General features: G+C 45.9%; 1 protein-coding gene across 1 annotated transcript; it reads right to left on the bottom strand.

Annotated features, from left to right (window-relative positions):
• Positions 1–3,215: 3,215 nt before the first annotated feature.
• On the bottom strand, positions 3,216–17,944 carry ZNF285 (zinc finger protein 285). Its single transcript, XM_087421612.1, is given in 7 exon segments — positions 3,216–5,128; positions 5,131–6,213; positions 8,630–8,803; positions 10,308–10,396; positions 11,726–11,783; positions 16,148–16,272; positions 16,530–17,944. Coding segments are annotated over 3 exon segments (1,593 nt in total). The 5' UTR covers positions 8,664–8,803; positions 10,308–10,396; positions 11,726–11,783; positions 16,148–16,272; positions 16,530–17,944; the 3' UTR covers positions 3,216–4,652.
• Between the last annotated feature and the right edge of the window lie 2,786 nt (positions 17,945–20,730).

Raw genomic sequence — 20,730 nt, 5'->3', positions numbered from 1 at the left:
TGGTCACCAGGGGCTGGGGAAGGGGGAAATGGGGAGTTGTTGTTCAACTGGTATAAAGTTTCAGTTACACAAGATAAATTAGTTTTAGAGATGCTGTACAGTATAGTGCCTAAAGTCAACAATATTGTATTATACACTTAAAATTTTGCTAAGAGGGTAGATCTCATATTAAGTGTTCTTACCACAAAAAAATAAAAAAACAAAGGGACAGAAGGAAACTTTTGGAGGTGATAGCTATGTCTATTACTTTGACTGTTGTGATGGTTTCACAGGTGTATGCGTACATCCAAACTCATCAAATTGTTTACATTAAATATGTGCAGGTTTTTGTATATCAATTATACCTCAATCAAGCTGATAAATAAATAAGCTAAATGTGATATGCAAGGGCTTCTCCTTGGCAAATAGGAGTCTTGTGACACCTCCACCAAGGCTGAGGGCTGATCTCTATCTTGAGGAAAAGTTGCATCCATTCTGAACCCCCAAAGGCTTTTTCCCTGGCAAATAGTAAACCATGATTACCCTGAATTTCACCTCTGACTTACCCTTTTACCACATTCATATTGTCTTATTGACAGTAAATAATCTCATCAAGATGGAACTTTATCCCCTAGAAAGGCTCTCTGTCCACATCAGGTGTAAGAAACCTGTTCACCAAGATCTCCTGCACCTGGCTTCTGATCATGTCTTCCAGTTCGCCTGTAGGTGTTGAGGCCCCTCCTTCAAGCCCTTAATGTCTGCAACTATCATGCAAAGGCTGTCAGTCAAAGAGTATATTTCTTGTATTTTCTCCCTCACCACTGTTGAATTACATGAAACTCACTATACTCTGACTCCAAACCCTCATTGAAATAGCAATTACAGTTGTCACCTGATCAGCCTGGGTCCAATAAGGAGACAGAAACCACACAATGATTTAAACGGAAGTTTAATATACAGAATTGTTAAATTTTTAGAAGAGTAACTATACAATATTTTAAAACTCTGTATGGTACCCTAACACTGGGGGAAAGTATCTAAGGACTGACTTGGAAGGGGTACCCTCTCCCCAAGGCTGGGTTTCAGACTTTATGAAGGAAGGGTAGCTGCAGCCTCCTGGATGGCAGAGAAGTCTCTGTTTTGCCTGAGTCAGAGCTGGTCCTTGGTTGCTGGTCAGGCAGGAAGCAACATTCTAGGATGTAGGTGGTTTGTAGGCAGGCTCACTGGTGGCGGGATGCTTGGGCATGCAGAAGGGAGAGGGGTGCCGATGGCATCCACTTGGGGAACAGATGAGCCACAGCCCGTGGCCAGGTACACGGATGTGCAGAGGGAATGGGTGTGCCTGTGTGCATAGGAGGCCTGGAGTCCACACAGGGTCCATGTCCAGAGGTCCACGGGAATGTGATCAACAGGCCAGAGCCATGAGATCACCAAGGACTGTGCATTCTGGGCATGTAGCTAATGCAGAGAATGACCAGATATTCTCACACCCACACTGACGACTGTGTGTGAACAGCAGGAGATCCCTTCCTCCTGCAATCTCCTTCCAACACCCTCTACTGAGAAAGCTTAACATTGTGTTTACCGCAGAGGAGAATGCTCCAAGGAATTTCTTTCATTCTCATAGAATACATATTGAAGGGTGAATTTGGAGCTGAAAGGCAATAAATTGGTAACTGGCACATTGCCCCTAGACTTAACCACAATCATTGCCACTCTTGAAGTCCCAGTTCCTGGTCAGGACCTCAGTAAACTTTAGGTTACATAGAAAGCATACAGGATAAGGTTCAGCAAGCCAAGGATTGGCCCAAGACATAGCATGATCAGCAAAGAGACACAGGAAGGCCATCCAGTGAGACGATAGCTGAGTCTCCTACTGGTCCATTTGCAGTAATTACCCACGCAAGGAGCTAGGCTGTAGCAACCACCTCGAGATAGCTCAAGCCCATTGCCTTCCATCTCTGGCAGCCGCTTTCTAAAGCAAAACCTCACAGTCTTCCACCATTACATCCTTTCTCCACCCAACCCACCCTCCCCCCCACGAGCTCTAGTGGCAGCCCATTATGAAAAAAGTGGAAGTGTAGAGTGGTGGAGGGCGATGGTTCCCAGTGCTGCTCTGCGCTCAGAAAATCTTGTGTATCAGTCAGGGATCTTACTTGATCTTTTATGACTTGATTTTTTTCTTCAAGCAGTACGTGAAAATTTTTATCGGTCTAGATCATTTTTAATGGTGCTACATTATTCCATTATATGCAGATGCCATGATTTACTCAATCTCTCTTTCATGGACCTTTAGATTGTTTACAATTTTTATTATTGCAAATATTCTTGGAAGTTGTTCCTCTCTGAAACCATCTTTTCCCACTTGTGCAATTACGTCCTAAAGATAAATTCTGAGAAGTAGGATTAGTGGTTCAAACACAAGGCTCATTATAACCTTTGATACATATACACAAAATCCTCTCCACAAATGTTGTGTCTTTTTTTTCCCCATCAACTTATATAAGAATGCTGATATTTTCCACTCCCTTGCTGACACTGAGTTTTGTTAATCTTTCATTATTGCCCACCAGGATCAGTAAGAAAGTGAGACTTCAGGGATGGTTTTATTTGCATTTGAATGGCTGTTCTGTATACAAGCCATAACCAGTATCAAAATGTAGTGTAAGATAAACTAGGAATAAAACATGATCCAAATGAAGAAACCTATAAATTAAAGGAAATACAAAAAAAGACATTGTTATTGAAGATGAATAAAGATATTGTGAAGCTATCTCCTCCTCCAAAATCCACCTATAATTCTAAACCAAATCACAATTTTGGAAGGAACTTGACAAAATGAACACCTCCTAAAGACCCACCATTAAACAAGACTGCTGAGAAGCAGTGACGCCTGCTTCTGACAATGAACACTTTTGGCTTTCTGTAAGTTGTTAACTCAGCCAGGCCTGGTGGTCTAGTGGGTAAGATTCGGCACTCTCACCACCACAGCCCGGGTTCATTTCCTGCTCAGGGAACCACACCACCCGTCTGTCAGTTGTCAGGCTGCGGCTGCTGCGTGTGGCTGTGATGCTGAAAGCTACACCACCGGTATCTCAAATACCAGCAGGGTCACCCATGGTGGACAGGTTTCAGTGGAGCTTCCAGACTAAGACAGACTAGAAAAAGGGCCTGGTCACCCACTTCTGAAAAAAATTGGCCATGAAAACCCCGTGAATAGCAGCAGAGCATTGTCTGATAGAGGGCCGGAAAGTGAGAGGATGGTATAAAAAGACCAGGCAGGGCTCCACTCTGCTGTCCACAGGGGCACTAGGAGTTGGAATCCACTCGAGGGCACTAACAACAAAGTTGTTACTCACTTCAGTAAATGTTAGTTTTACTTAACTATCTTTATTAAGACTATGTGCAGGACACCTGTTCTAGTTAATTTTTTTATTGCATTTAAGGTGTGAGCTTACAAACTTTCCCCACTAGTACAGAATACAGAGTTCCTCTGCTGCACAGGATTTCTTATGTCTATAAATTGCACTTTTGGCAAAGTTTTACCACATGCACATTATGTGGAATGTTTCTCTTTTATGGGCACATCAGTGAATGAAGATTCTTACTCAAGAAGTCTTATCCACACCATTTTAGGTGGCTGCACTGCCAGATAAAGCTTTAAAGATTAAAAGTTTTGAGCTCTGAATTATAACATTGCTTTCTAATGTGGACTCCAATGACTATGAAGTATGTTGCTATTAAATCCCTCTGTAGTAGTCAGGATAGCCGAGGCAATGCTAATAACAGATAAACCACCAAAATCTCAGTAGCGTTAACACAATAAATGTTTATTTCTTACTCAAAAGTCCAACACAGGTGAAAGTGCCACCTTCCATCAATCCAGTCTGGAACAAACAGCCTCCAAGGTCACCGTGACAGGAAAGAGAAGCCTGGAGGACATCACGAGACACTCATAAGGGCCAGGCCCGGAGGTGGTTTTTATCACTTTTGCTCACACACCGTTGGCTGGAACTCACTCACATGGACCCACTCGTAACTGCAAGGGCTGTTGGGAAATGGAGTCTTCCTATGTGCCCAGGAAATAGAACCAATGATGAACCCACAGCACTGTCTCTGCCACACCCTTAAAATATCACCTCTACAGAGTTTCTCTCCTGTTTAGAGCACCTAACGGATTTGAAAACCTGAGGATGGGCTAATATTCTTACCACAGTAATTACATGGGTTTCATTTCGGAGCACATTTTGAATGTTTTTTATACAGAAAATATCTTTCTAGTAGTGACTCTCTAAAAAAAACTAAAGATTTGGGGTGGACTGAAGTCCTACTTGTACTCATCCCAATTAGAATTTCCCTCCTGGGCACACCCATTAATGGAAATGTGACCTCTAACTATTGCTACTGCCACAAACCATCCATTTGTCAAGAACCACTTACTTTGCCACCACAGCACACGACAGTTGATGGGAGCTTTGCAGAAGTTCTTGCAATCCACAATACTTTCCTGAGATGCTGAAGAACCAGCTGCTCCAGTGCTGTACACTGACATCAAGGGTGGCAGTGTCCCTGTGCTCCGCTCCCCCGGCCTTCCCAACGGCTGAGTAAGCCTCTATCATCTGGAATAGATACAGTGCCTTCTGTTTTCCTGACAGAACCCTGACTTACTATCTTTATAATGCTTCTGTCCTTTTGTGCAGTCTTTGACGAGTAAGGTCTGAGCTATGACGAAAACCCTCGCCATGCTCACGACGTGGATACTGCATCTCATCCATATGCGCTCTCTGATGAGCAAGGAGATCCGAGTTACGGCTGAAGCCCTTGCCGCATTCTTTACACTTACAGGGCCGCTCTCCCGTGTGGACTTGGAGATGAACGTGAAGATCTGAGTTCCAACTGAAGCCCTTACCACACTCACCACATTTATATGGTTTCTCTCCTGTGTGAACTCTCTGATGAGTGTGAAGGACTGAACTGTATGCAAACGTCTTTCCACACACACCGCACTGGTAGGGTTTCTCCCCGGTGTGGACCCTCCGGTGGATGTGAAGATGGGCACTCTGGCTGAAGCCCTTTCCACACTCCCCACACCTATAAGGCTTCTCCCCCGTGTGCAACCTCCAGTGGACTTGAAGCACGGAGCTCGACTGAAGTGTTTGCCACACTCGCTGCATTTGTAAGGTTTCTCCCCTGTGTGGACTCTCTGATGGACGAGCAGATTGGAGCTCTGGTCAAAGCCCTTCCCACACTCCTCACATTTATAGGGCTTCTTCCCGGTGTGCACTCCCTGATGAATACAAAGAAGGGACCTGAACCCAAACCCCTTCCCACACACCTCACATCTGTAGGGCATCTCCCCCGTGGGGACGCGGTGATGGATGTGAAGAGAGGAGATGCGCCTGAAGCCCTTGCCACATTTAATGCAGCTATAGGGTTTGTCTCCCAAGGCGCCCTTCTGATATTTGGGAAGGTCTGAGCTCTGTTTACAGCCCTCAGCCCTCTCCTGACATTCATACGGCTTCTCATCTGAGTGGGTTTGATAATGAGCAATAACATCTGAGCTTTGACTAAAGTCTTCTCTACACTGATCACATTTATGAGATTTTTCTCCTATATGAGCACCATGATGACCATGAGGATTTGTATCCTCTATGAAGCCCATTCCATAGTTATTACATTTCAAAGGTTGTGAGACTGCGTGGACCACAGTATGTTGTTGGACTGCTGATTTCATAACCAAGTTTTCCCCACAGGCGGTGTATGTACAAGATTCGTCTCCTTTACATTCTTGGGAATCACCTAGATCACGTGAGGTCCGATTGAAGCTGTCATCACACCGAGCACATCCATACGATGTCTCTTCCACAGGAATTCTCTTACATCTTCCCTGAGATTTCTGGGGCTCAGTCATTATGACGGCTTTCCTCCAAGATTCTGGGGTCTGTGTCGGGCCCTTCCAAGCCGCGCCATCTTGGTTTTCTAAATTAACGGCATTTGTTACATAGTTTTCATTTTCACAAATCTGAAGAGATGCTCCTGCCCACTCTTCACAGAGGGAGACATCTCCTTCTAAATATTGGGGACAATCTCCTTGAAGACTGGTGACAGAATCCTGACCCACAGTTAATTCACTGATCCTTTGTGTCCAAATCTGCCAACAGTAGAGCACTTCTTGCAGGAGGTAACTCAACCCTTTTTCCTGAAGATTCGAAATGTTCTTTTTAATCTCGTCTCCTGTGAGGAGAAAGAGAATTTGACTAAGGGAACAAGTAAATCATCTATCCAGAGGTTTTGAGAAAATGAAGTAGGATAGGGTAGGAAGTTGTCACTGGCTTCTATTTATATATGTAACAATTGGGACCACAGTAATTCTAATCCGTGAGCTGCCAATTAAAAAACAGGTGTTGGGGGCCGGCCCGGTGGTGCATCGGTTAAGTGCGCGTGCTCTGCTGCGGTGGCCCGGGGTTCACAGGTTCAGATCCTGGGTGCGCACCGACGCACTGTTTGTCAAGCCATGCTGTGGCGGTGTCCCATATAAAGTAGAGGAAGATGGGCACATATGTTAGCCCAGGGCCAATCTTCCTCAGCAAAAAGAGGAGGATTGGCATTGGATGTTAGCTCAGGGCTAATTTTCCTCACACACACACACAAAAAAAACAGGTGTTGTAGGGAAATCAAAAGAAATCTTGGGAAGACTTTATCAAGGAAGAAATTTACCTCCCTGCTATACGAATAGTCAATAAAAAGCCTTTAATCATTTAGCTACCAAAGGTATGGAGAAAGATTCCATATGATTCATGAAGAATATATATATATATATAAAAAATACATAATAATGGAGTGCTGGACATAGTGAGAGACACAAAGGATCACAAGGACCTTCCAAGATGCCCTATAAGATTGCAGAAATAAGCAACAAGTCCTCTTGATAATGTCCTTTCCTTCACATTACTGTTATATGATAGCAAGAACTATCATGAACGTTTGTGTACAACCTGCACAACTGTACATGGAGAGCCTAAAGCAGCAGTGGGGATTGAAATGGGCATAATATTGTGAAATACGGTCCTGAGGTTAGCGGGGGAGGCACATGTACACCTTTGAGAGAGGCTTAAAGAGACATCCTTGCTATTTTCCCCGAGGTTCTCTGGCATCCATGGGGAGAGGAAGCCCACCAAGATCCAGCAATCCATTTCCTTAATTTCTCCCCTTTTAGGTTATTGCTTCTGGTTCAAGATAGTTTCTGAGTCATCTTATTGAGAGTGACCTTAGTTCACATGGTGGTGTCAGAGAAAGGGGGACTTTGAACTACCCAGAACAGGCTTAAAGCAGTGGTTTTCCAATTGTTTTGACCGTACCTGTAATAATAAGAGCATTTACACTGCGACCCAAGTCACACAAATGGACACAGACTGTTAACTAAAACAGTCTTATCAGCTGATACTTACCTTACTAGGCGCAACGTCTTCTGATAAATTTTTTGTGTGTTCTAGTCCATTAATCTATTCTGCTTTTCAAAAACTGCTGGTTATGACACAGTAAGTTGATTTTGGGACTGAGTAATGGGGCAGCATCCTGCAGATTTAGGCCAAGGAGCCCTGCGTCTCTACTCTATAGACATAGTGGCACTCAGTTTCACAGAGTTATTAAAAACACAGGGTCTAGACTCAGATTGGGAGAGTTCTAATCCTCGTTTATCTTACAAGCTGTGTGGCCATGGGCAAGTTACTCATCCACTCTGTGCCTCCGTTGTTTCCTTCACAAAAGGGGACAAGAACAGTGGCTATCTTGCCCCAGCCCTCATGGCCTAGTGGTTAAAGTTCGGTGCTCTCACTGCTTCGGCAGCCCGGGTTCACTTCCCAGTTGTGGAACCACACCACTTGTCTGTTGGTGGCCATGCTGTGGCAGCGGCTCACATAGAAGAACTAGGAGGACTTACAACTAGAATATACAACTAAGTACTGGGCTTTGGGGAGGAAAACAAAAGAGAGAGGAAGATTGGCAACAGATGCTAGCTCAGGGCGAATCTTTCCCAGCAAAAATAATAATAATAATAATAAGGCACTTCTAATTTAAAAACAAAAAACAGTAACTATCTTATAAACCAAACTGAGGTGATACACATCTGTGTACAGACCTCCGAGAAACTGAAATTAGGTTAGATATTTGTCAGCAAGTAAGCTGACAAGGTATGCCACCTCCTACATACCAGATGCTGGTTTGGTTCCTTCAACACTAGTTTGTCCAAAACACAGGTGTTTCTGCAGAAGCAACCAAGGGACCAAGTTCCTTGGCAGTGCGTGAACTTTATCAATCTCACCCTGAGAAATATGAGGAAAGGAGGAGAGCCTAAAATGTGAGGAGGTCAGGGGGGCTTGCTAACTGCATCGGATGCCCACAGGCCTGGGGTGCGGGGTTGAGGACCGCTCTCGCACCAACAGCTCACAGAGGCCACCTGCTCACATTTATCTGTTAAAACTCACTAATTGCAGGGCTCTCATTTGCACGTGCATCTCTTAGGAGTTCTCTCTCCAGTGTCCAAGTTTCTCTTTGTGCTCCCACTGGAATATTCTATCTGGTTTGAAGCTGATCATTTAAGGAAACAGGACCAGCGGGTTGGTGCTCAGTCACAGGGGGTCGCTGTCCTCACCCACTGAGATGAGGTTCCTGAAGTTCTCCAGCATCACATCGCGGTACAGGTTGATCTGGGCCTTGTCCAACAATGCCAGCTCCTCCTCCGTGAAGACCACAGCCACGTCCTTGAAGGTCACGCCTTCCTAAAACATCGAGCACACGCCACATCCACCATCCACACAAATGGCCGCTGGGAGAAGAGCAAAGTTGAAGCTGTGCCAGTCATTAAGTTATTGTCTTTCTGCTGCAAACCCTCACTTTTAAACCACGTGCTGCAATGTTGGAGCTGGGACCCTGCCAATCACATTCTAATTTGACAGCGGGCTCCATGTGAGGCTCAGACACTGGGGGGCGCTAGAGGGACTCTGCAAGCCTAGGGGAGGACATGGAGTTGGAGCTAGTGAGCCAGGAAATACAGACACCCAACAGCCCACGTGGCACAGACACTGCAGGGAGAAGGGGTAGGAAAGGAGGCTCCCCCAGCCTACTCTTTCTCCCTTCTTAGCCTCAACGATAGTCTGGAAAAACAAAACCGCCGTTTCTCGGCCACCCTATGCAGAGATTGCTATAGGATTCCAGTACAAAGACAGTCCAAAAATATTAATAAACCAAATATATAAAGCAATAAACATGAACGCAAAAATCTTTAAATCTTTCCCTTAGCACACAGCACCATCTGTGAAGTACTCATGTAACAGCTTGAATCTGACGCTAATCAAGCATCTAGGGCCTCCACTTATAGGAAATAGTGTGGAAGGAGGAACACCTGAATGATACCAAAAAGAAGCATTTCTGAGATAACCAGGGAAATTTGACTATTGTCTGGGTATTAGCTGATACCAAAGAATTATTGGTAATCTCATTAGTCCATTTCTTTTTTAGAAATACATACTGGAATATATGGGAATATGTGATAGATTAGATTGCTATTTAGAAATATTCTCTCATACTCCCTACTTCCACCAAAGGTTGTTGTTAGTGCCGTCAAGTTGATTCTGACTCCTGGCGACTCTGTGGACAGCAGAGTGGAACCCTGCCTGGTCTTTTTATATCATCCTCTCACTTTCTGGCACTTTATCAGACAATGCTCCGCTGCTATTCAGAGGGTTTTCATGGCCAATTTTTTTCAGAAGTGGGTGGCCAGATCCTTCTTCCTAGTCCGTCTTAGTTTGGAAGTTCTGCTGAAACCTGTCCACCATGGGTGACCCTGCTGGTATTTGAAATCCCAGTGGTGTAGCATTCAGCATCACAGCAACACGCAGCCGCCACAGTCTGACGACCAATAGACAGGTGTGTGGTTCCCGGACAGGGAAATGAACCCAGGCCACGGCGGTGAGAGGACCGAATCTTAAACATTAGACTACCTGGGGTTAGGGCCCGAGTGAATGTCCTTGACCCCAGACTTTGGATTTGCCCAAGTGACTCGCTCCAGTTCTAAGCTCAGGCCTTAAGAGATCTGGCACGTTCTTGCTTGTTCTCTTGCCCCTCTGCCATTGCTCAACACGTCCAAGCTGGCCAGCACAAAGACTGTGACCACAGCAGAGGGCCACCAAATAAATACCTATCTGTGGCTGTGGCTGTGGGGCCAGGCTGCAATAGTCGAGGAGGCTGGAAAAATGGTAACCTGGGCGACGGAGCAGTGAAACGTTCTGTAAAACTGCTGCTGGCAGTAACTTAGAAGATGGAAAATGTACCTCATGAATTTGTGGCCTTGAGCAAGATGGTTTCCAGGCAGACGGGTGACAGCGTGAGCTTGTTTATTTTAGGTGCGTTTAATAAGGTCCTATAAGAAAGTGATAAGCTCAGAGAAAACCAGTACAGTATGAAATAACATCTCTCTGCATTATTCTTTGAAGTTCTTTCAAAATGCTTTGGGAGGGACTGGCTTGGTGGCATAGCGGTTAAGTTCCAAGGTTCGCCGGTTTGGATCCTGGGCGCGGACCTACTCACCGCTCATCAAGCCATGCTGAGGCGGCGTCCCACATAGAGCAACAAGAAGGATGTACAATTATGACATACAACTACCAACTGGGGGCTTTGGGGAGAAAAAAGGAAAAAAAGGAAGGAAGATTGGAAACAGATGTTAACTCAGGGCCAATCTTCCTCAAAAAAAAAAAATGCTTTAGGAAAGGAAAAAAGAAAAGTGAAAAAGAGATTAATCAAATGTGGCAAAATGTTAATTGCTGAAACATTAACAATTGTTTTTAATTGTTGAAGCATGATCAGTATTATACATGGAGATTCATAGTACTATTTTCTCTTTTTGTGTATTTTCATATTTAAAACATTCTTCATGATTTAAAAAATCCCTGCTCCATCCTATGATGGTGTATCAACTTGGCCAGGCTACCATCTCAGTAATTGAAGCAAACACTAACCTAGGTGTTGCTGTGAAGATATTTAGTAGATGTGATTAAAGTCCATAATCAGTAGACTTTAAGGGAGATTATTCTAGATCATCTAGGTGGGCCTGCTTCAATCAGTTGAAAGGCCTTAAGAGCAGTGCTGGGGCTTCCCTGAGAGAAGAAATCCCACCTGTAGACAGCAGCCTCACTGCATCCAAGAGTTCCAGCCTGCCCTTCCTCACGGGCTTCCCCGTGGATTTCCAACTTGCCTAGGACTCACAATCACATAAGCCAATTCCTTATATTCGGTCTCCTAATATATATTTCCTACCAGTTCTGTTTCACATGTTGAACCCTGTCTGATACACACCCATTCAAATCTTGCTACTTACGTGGACGAGACCAGTGCTGCTCAGAGTGCGGTCACGCATATAGTGACCACACGCTCAGATGTTGTGGTGACACCAAATTGCTACAAAGTTTCTGAATTCTTCCTCTTGACATCTGTGCTTATCTCGTGTGGAGTAGCGACAAGCAATGCCTGGACTGGCATGGTATACAAACCATCTTGACATCTCTGAGCATGCTTCTTCATTTCTACAGAGGGTGTGACACCACCTACCTCACCCAGCGGTTATAACCAAGGTCAAGTGCCTGCCACATGGTAGTCACTCCAAAAATCCCTCACCTCCATTCAGAAAATGGAGATCTCCAGCTCCTCAGAATGGACAGGGCATTTAAGAGAAAGAAAGGAAACTTGAACTTACCTGGAACTTAATCATACTGTCTTCCTCTGGGAAAGGGCAGGCTCCTGAGAAGGCAGAACTGCAAAGAAGAAAGAATCCATGAGACCAGGGGCTTCACACGCTGTGAATGAATATTGGTTCCTTCTTATCTGTACAACTGTCTCCCACGTTCTTCTCTCCCAAGATATCTTTTCCTCTCTTCCTGCTCTCAATAGACTGAACTCCCACCTCCTCAAGCCTCTCCCCCTGCCGTCCTCCCAGACCCGTGTGTAACTCCTCTCTCTCTCCTCAAGCTTTTGGGTCTGCCACGTTCTTTTCCTTTTCTCAGACTTGTGAATGTATTGACATCACCTATATCCTAATTACTCCCGTGACTTTTGCAAATATTGATGACACAGCTATGACATACAAGGCACACTCTCTGCTCTGGAAACGCTCACAGTATTCTGAGCTAGAAGCTCTCCAGGACTAGTGAAGCAGACAGACAGAAACCCTGCAAGCCTGCCACTCCATATTTACTCAACTCTCTTCTCCACCCTGCTTATATCAGTGGATTCCCTGGCTCTCTACTTCGGTTGGGTTCGGCCAATGGGGAAAGCCAGTAGGAGATCAGGGAAGGGATAAAAGTGAAGTCAGAGTATTTATCCCCCAGCTCTTTCCCTGGGGGCTGCTTTGAACTGGCTGTTCCATGTCCCTTGACCAAAGGTCAAGGCGCCTGTCAGTGGTCCTCATCTCACAGTTCTCTCTCCAGGTTCTGCTCACTGCTCGCTCACTTAGCCCTTCAATCCTAGGGGCAGTGAGCTACCCGCTACGACTGGCTCTGGGACATTGTAACACCCTTTGTTAATTACCACACTCTGCCTACACCTTTGTAAACTGTCCCGTATTAAGCTCTTCTCAAGTTACCCAATTTGACCGTGCTGTTTATTTCCGGCTGGGATTCTGTCTGATAAACCTTGTAAACCCAGTGGCCTCTGGCCTTTGAGGAGAAACTCACTGCATAAAATTGCTGCTTTAGGCACTGTGGGAACCCCAAAGATTAAAACATAAAAACCAAAAACGATGTCTCTGTCCTCTTAAATAGTGTTCTCAAACTACCCGTGGTGAGAGACCAGTTTTATATTATTTTCAATCTGTTGCAGACTAATATTTTGGTAAAATACAGTAAAAAAGAAATTTCTAGAAAAAGGAAATAAAAAGGCATATAAATTATAAGCCCAATTTTTTTATTACTAGATTAACCAATCATACAATTACTAACAGTGCTATAAAAATTTTTAAACTTTTACACTCAAGTTCTGAAATTATCTGGTCACAGACCAATAATATTTAGTTCTCCAACTGTCACCAGTCTACCGGCCACGCTTTGAGTTGCATGCTCTAGCAGCTCATAGGGTTACAGATTCAGGTTAACAGGATATGAGATGTCTTTTTGACAAATCCTGGGACTTTTTTCCCTCCTTTCCTGCCTTTAAGAAAGAGCAAGAATCACCCTTATTCTGGGCTCCAACCAAGATTTGTTTAATTCCTTAGCATAGCACTAATCGTGTAGTTTTACAATACTAGTTAAAACCTACCAGAAATATTCCTCACTAACCCTGTCAAAAAAACATAAATCCTGAAGAAATAACCAAGCCTTAGTCTTTTATCTGCTGTACCTGGTAAAGATCCTGCCATTTCTCAAACACTCAATCAATCTTTCTTGACATTAACAAATGCATAAATAGAATCAGCTCTGATACATTAGACGTATGTGCAAAGACAGACACACCAGGCTCTCTTCTTCCAGAATCTGTTTTCTCCGGAGAGCCAGCCACGGGACAGGCTGAGTTACACGCACACATGGACACACACGCACCCACACGTATGTGGGGGGGGTTTGGTTTGCCCCATTTCTGCTTTCAGGGCCCTGGCAGGAACCAGATTGTACAATCAGATTTGAGTGGAGTTTAATAAGCAGACTACTTACAATGGTGTAGGCTGGGTGTAAGCAAACCACAGGGGATAAGGCATCGCCCCGGGAAGTGACAGAGAGGTGCCATTATTACGCCCGGCCTGAAGGGATGAGGGGAAGGACAATACTAGGGCCTGGAACAAAGGGCTGTGTGGAAAGGGCCACCCGACAAGATCTGTAACTTTCTGTGGAGAAGTGCAGCCAGGCTGTGACAACTCTGCAGAGAGAGAACTGGGGGAGCAGGTACTCCAACTCCCTTGTCTCCCTCTCTCCAAACTCTCCTGTCGTGACTTCCCATCGGCCAGAGCGCAATGGCAGCCTCTCGGGGCAACAGCAGGGTAGAGAGGTAGAGAGTGGAGCTGGAGGTGGGGAACCAAAGATACGCAGCCCAGGATGCCTCAATTCCCTGCTTTTTCCCCACCTGCCGAAGCCCACACAGCTCTCTCCCACAAACGCCTCTCTCACTCGCTCAGTCTGGTTATCACGCTGATCTGAGTCCCTGCAGCCCCAAGGAGGCCAGGTGCCCACATCAGCCTCTTGAGGGGAAGAGCACCGAGGGCCAGGTGCAGCTGAATTTGGAACTGCAATTGCCCAGAAACACAATCAGAGACATAAGCCCCAATCCTTCCCCAAACCCTGCTTCCAGATTCCTGGCTCTTCTCCCCAGAAGTTCTAGACGCTGCAGAACTAAGAAGAAACTAATTTGACCTCTTACAGATGTATGGAGCAGCCATGAAAATCATCTGGGGACGAGGATAAAGACTTTCTTCTGTGTGTGAGGGTGAAGGTCACGTGATCGTGCCAAAGCCGTACGTCTGTGACCCATGAGGTTCTGAGCCGAAGGACTCTACGAGACCAGCTTCAGCCCTAAGGGCCTGTGGCAGGACTGCAGACAGGGCTGTCCCTGGTCCACTCTCATTTGCCTTTGCACAAATTAGAAAAATGCACCCCGTCCTCAAGATACTTTCCTTCTACCTGTTAGAAAATTATTATAATATACTGATTGTGTTAGAACAAGGCACTCTTACGGCTACCTGCTGAAAAACTGTGCTTGTGTGTGTATATGTATTCTATGATGTGAATGGCACACCTTAGATGTGGTGTCCTTGCGTAGTGTCCAGGCTGCACAACTGTGCCCTGCAGCCCTGCCCTCAGAAAGCCTGTCCCAGACCTAAGACTAGTGAGACTTGGCTGTGTGCACATGACAAAGCCTACTACTGGCCAGTTCAAGTGGCTAGGAACTATGGGACTATGGGAAGGCTTTTCTAATGACCTTCCCATATCCCCCCGCCCATGGGGATCACTCTTCTGTGATGAGACCACAGGATCTTGTACCGACAGCCATTGTAACACTTTTCACATGGCACTGCAACGTTTCTGGTTACTTTTGCTTTCTCTCCTGTAACTAGGGCTCCTTACGAATAGAGATTACATTATTCATGTGCATGTGGCAAGGTTGGCATGCAATAAGTGGCAAACAAATCAATGAATGAAGTCTGGGCCTTTGCCAAACTTAATTCTTAGACTGAAGAGGTCAGACCGCGAGGTCAAAGTGCAAGGAACACTGCTCATAGCTGACCCACTCGTTGAACGCTGACTCTGAGGAAGGCGGCAGAGCCTAGGTGGTAAGGCAGATTCTGCAGTCAGACTGCCTGGGGTTCAAGGCTCCGTCCTTCACTGACTGTGTGCCCTTGACCTTGGGCAAAGTGTCTCCTGATCCCTCAGCTCCTTCACGTGCACAGGACAGGATATTAAGAGAACCTATTTCGTGGGGCAGTTGTGGGAATTCAAGCAGGTCTTACATGCGAAGTGCTCAGAACAGGGCCTGGCTCACAATAAGGAGTAACAAGGGTTGGCTGTCGTGGCTGGGCTGTGGGCTGAGTGCTCCAGATATAAAGTGAGATCAGTCCTTGGTCTAAAGGTAGGCCAACCAGGCGGTGGGGGTGAGCAAACGAATTCACTGGAACCTGAGAAGCTCTGCAGCAGACATCCCACAAAGCCGCACAAAGGCACAGAGAACAGGGACTCGACACACCCCGAGCGGGTCCAGGCAGTGAGGGAAGGCTTTAGAGACACGACCGTTGAGCTGTAGCTGATGCCTGAAGAAACACGGTTCCAAACCGACAAGGAAAGAAGAGGATAACGGGCAAAAGAACAGATGTGGGAAATACTGTGGTCCCATCAAAGCACAGGAAGCACGTGGGTGTGGACCAGAACACAGAGAATCACAGGGCGGCCTGGCTACGACGAGGCCGGAAACATCCCCAGGGGCCAAATCTTGAAGAATCTTGGATGTCATGCTAAAGAGTTCCAACATCGTGTTGCTATTATTATTATTATCTTTCAGGTCTCAGTTTAGATGTTACCTCCTCCAGGAAGCATTCCTTGATAACCCCTACTACATTACGTACTGTCTTAGTTTGCTCAGGCTGCTATCACAAAATACAGCAGACGAGGTGGCTTATAAACAACAGAAATGTATTTCTCACAGTTCTGGAGGCTGGAAGTCCGAGACCAGGGTGCCAGCGTCATCAGGTGAGGGCCCTCTTCTGGATCACAGACTTCTTGCTGTGTCCTCACATGGTGGAGGGGGCAAGGGCGCTCTCTCGGGCCTCTGATTTAAGGGCGTTAATCACATTCATGAGGGCTCTGCTCTCACGACCTAATAACCTCCCAACACCCTACCCCTTAACACCATGATTTCAACACACGAATTCTAGGGGGACAAACATTCAGACCACAGCCAGTACCTACTGGGGCTGGCACCTCTCCTATCACCACCCTATCCTGTGGCTGCTTAATCATCTCCCGCCTTTGGCTATAAGCTCGGAGAGGACAGGAACCGCATTCCCTCATTCATCATATACTTACTAAGTGCCTACTGTGTGCCAGGCAGTGATCAGGACACTGAAGATACAGCCGTGATAAGTGCTATGGAGGAAAAAAATGGGGGGAGGGGGATAGGGAATGAAATAGGGTGGGCAGGAAGGCTCTCACCAAAGTGATATGTGAGTAAAGACCTAATGAAGTAAGGGAGTGAGTCACACAAATATCTGTACCAAGAGCATTCTAGACAGAGGGAACAGCAAGTGCAAAGACCCTGAGGTGGCAGCACACATGGCCTGTGGGTAAAGTGGAATGAGTGAGGAAATGAGCGACAGGAGATGAAATACAGATGGTATATGGGCTTATGGACCATTTTAAGGATTTGGGCTGTTACTCTCGTTAGATGGGAGCAATGGAGGATTTTGAACAGAGGAGTGCCTGATCTAACTTAGGTATTCACAGGATTACCTGGTGCTGTTGGCAACGGACTAACAGTGGCAAGATGGGGAGCAGGAAGACCAGCTCGGAGGGATAATGGTGCCTTGGACCAGGGCGGCAGAGGTGGAGGCAGTGAGAAGTTAGTGGTTTCTGCATTTATATTAAAGATACAGCCATCGGGAACTACTGTTCACTTGCATGAAGAATGGGAAAGAAAGACAGCAGTGGAGGCTTTGGCCTGAGTGACTGGAAGGATGGAGTTGCCATTTACAGAGATGGAGAAGACCCTAGGAGGGGCAGGTTTTGTAGGGGAGGATCAGAAGCTCAGTTCTGGAAATATTAGGTTTGAGATGTTGAAAAACACACCCATATTTACAGAGATAGAAGAAAAAAAAATATCCCATTCACAAGAGACAACAGATATAAAATACTTATGAATCAGTTTCATTAAGAAAAAAAGTAGACGACTGGGCCAGCCCCGTGGCTTAGCGGTTAAGTGCGCGCGCTCCGCTGCTGGCGGCCCGGGTTCGGATCCCGGGCGTGTACCGACGCACCGCTTCTCCGGCCATGCTGAGGCCGCGTCCCACATACAGCAACTAGAAGGAAGTGCAGCTAGACATACAACTATCTACTGGGGCTTTGGGGAGAAAATAAATAAGTAAATAAAATTATTTAAAAAAAAAAAGTAGACGACAGAATTTTGTTGACAGGCCTGAAGCTCTGACCGCACCTCCAAGCTCACAGTGATTCCCAAGGCACAGGGGTCTAGTCTGAGGGGGAATTCTCAAGGTCTGGTCCCCACAGACTATGCACAACTAAGAGTAAAGTCCAACTTTTCTATGCCTCAGGCACCTCCTAGCTAGTTAACTGGAAAATTGTTTCAAAAATATTTTATTACGAAAATTTCAAACGGATACAGAGGTAGACAGAACAGGATAATGAACTCTCAGGTAGCAATCTTGCAGCTTAAACAATTATCAACACGTGGTCCCTCTCGTTTCAACTATACCTCTACCCACTCCCCATGTACTCACATAATATTTTGAAGCAAATCCCTGAAATCATATTATTTCGTCCATAAATACTTCACTATGTAACTCTAAAAGATAAGAAATCGTTTTTAAAATGCTAATATTACACCTAAAATAATTAACATTAAATCTCTAATTTTACCAAATGTAGAGTCAGCGTTCAAATTTCCAATTTGTTGACTGCAATTTAACAATTTACAATTTGCTATGTCTTATAATCCGCAAAGTTTGCATTCTCTGGTTCACAGCATGCAAGGAGAGGCTGGGATTAATAATTTGGGGCAGTTCTTTTCAAACTGTATTCAGAGACACACTCCAGATATATTACTAGAGATAGGACGTGCAGTCGGAGCTGTCGCCCTGTGTCCAGAGGCCAGAACCTCCGCCCTAAAGTCGAGAATGCCCCAGATGGACCCTGAGCTGCCAAATACCCAACACAGCGTTCAGAACTCAAGACTCCAAGAACCTAGGGGTGCTGAGCCAGAATCGCCCCCCGCCACACCGAGGAATGCACAGCCCAAGCCGCGCCCATCCTCGGAGATGAACTGCTTCAGCCAATCCGTCTCCCCAGCCCGGGACGCACAGCCCAAACCATTACCCCCCAAACCTGAGCCAACGGCCCCCTCCGCGCCTGGGTCCAGAGATGCGCGTCTGAAGACTGACACCAGCCCTGCGCCGGGGATGCACAGCCCAAGCCGTTATCCCGAAACCTGCAGAGGCACCTCCTGAGTCAACGCCCCCAACCCGAGCCCAGGCTCTCCCCACCCCATCCCAGGGAGGCCGATCCGGAGCCGCTCATCACCCCACCCGCCAAAGAGGACCTTTTATCGGGCACCCGGCCCTCCTTCCAACTCCTCCTACTCCAGTCGACAGGGCCGAGTCACAGCTGCACAGCCTCCACCCCTATTCCCGGCGACGCCTCCGAAGGGGGCGCGGTCCAGGCCGCACTCACCTCAGCGCCCCGGAACAAGTCGCCCACAGCGCGCGCCTCCGTGATCACGGCGCATGCGCAAGGAAGCCTGTGGACTACAATCCCCACAAGCCCCTGCGCGGCAGCTGCAGCCGTGGGAGGCCCCCCCGGGGGGGGGGGGTCCTAGGTACACGTGGGGCCCGCCTGGCTCTGTCCTTTTATCTAAAATAATGGTAACAATTACAATAGCGATAAAATAACACTGACATGTTAATAATGACTAAGACAAATCACTCTCCACTCGTGATGAAAAGAAAGAGGGAAGACGCAACGTCTTACCTCCTGGAAAAGGAGCACTTGTTACCATTTTAGTAAAAATCCTTATAGGTTCTTATTCTGTAGACATACCCTTTGATTTTACAAGCACGCGATTTTTCAATTAAAATTTACTTAAATACCTTTTTCACAGTTTGTCTCTATTGAAGGGGTCTCTGGAAAATCTTCCACACTTGAGACCTGACACAGCCCTGTAATATGTTTCCCCTTCTCCGGTGAAGCAGAAGGAATTAACCACCACTGGCTTCTATGTTGAATCAGGGACTAGCACGAGTCGGGGGAGGGGGGCGGTTTCCTCCTGAGAGAGACATGTCAACAAATCACGAAAACACGGAAAGTTTTCAGATTCTCTCTGAGAAGTCTCTCTTGTTGGGACTTAACGCTTTTTTGCATTTTAGGATTTCTATTAAAGAAAACATCTTTTTTTTTGGTGCCCTAATGGGGATAAGAAAATTGAATAAGGATTTCACTAGAGGCCCACAATTCTGGCCTGGAAGAAAGTACCAAAAAATGGATGAGAACAATCTCTTTGCCAGCTCTAGTCCCACACTAGACAGACAATTGAAGACCCCCCCCTCTCCAAGCAGTGGGCATGAGCTGGAGGAATAACACCCAGCTATAGCTTGACATTGCAACTTAGGGCACACAAAGAGGACAGTGAAATTCTTTTGGCCTTTTTTGATGTCTTGACGTTACAGTTTCATCGTGATTAAAAAAAAAAAATCTGGAAAGATCTACCAGAGATGGGAGTCATTCTTAATTTTGGCAGCTCCTAAAAGTCTTTTTATTGGTTGGGGAGGAGGATATTTTCTTTAATATGCCTCCGTATTATTTGTGATAAACATGCAGAGCCTCCCAGTTTGAGTTAATTTATTCTTTTTTTCCCCCTCCTCTCTGACCTCATCTTCTACTACTTTCTTACTTGCTCATTCTGGTCCAACCACACTGGGCTGCACGCTCTCAAACATGATCACTGTTCCCTCTGCTGGTATGTTCTCTTCCCAGAGGGCCACAAGGTTTGCTTCATCTTTATCCTTTGCTCAAATGTCCCTCTCAGCGAGGTCTACTGTGACACTCCTATCTACAACTGCAACAGCCCCTCCCACTTCGCCACCCACCTTTCTCCACCTTACCTTTCTCCTCTTGGTACTTAACACTTTCTAAAATACTCTATCATTTACTTACATATTTTGTTTACTGCCTACCTCCCCCTACTAGGATTTAAGCTGCATGACAGACAGGAATTTTTGTCTGTGTCCATTGTTATAGTTATTTTTCGAGCACCTACTATGTGCTAGGCACCATCCTAAGCACTGGAGATACAGCAGTGAACAAGAGACAAAAATCCCTGCCCTTTTGGAGTCTAATTTGTTGAATGTTTAGGGTTTTTTGTCGCTGCTGCTACTATGAATGGTATCTCTTCCCAGTTGATTTCCTAACTCATGACTGCTGGTGTAAGGAAGTTATTGATAACTTTTTGGTATAAGTCAGCTTACTAAACTCCCATATTGTTCTGCATTGTGTTTCTATT

This window comes from Ceratotherium simum, chromosome 33 (genome assembly GCF_057802395.1).
Source record: "Ceratotherium simum simum isolate JZ-2026a chromosome 33, ASM5780239v1, whole genome shotgun sequence".
Taxonomy (NCBI): Eukaryota; Metazoa; Chordata; class Mammalia; order Perissodactyla; family Rhinocerotidae; genus Ceratotherium; species Ceratotherium simum.
Note: the sequence above shows the minus strand (reverse complement) of the source record. Positions and strands in the feature narration are given on the sequence as shown.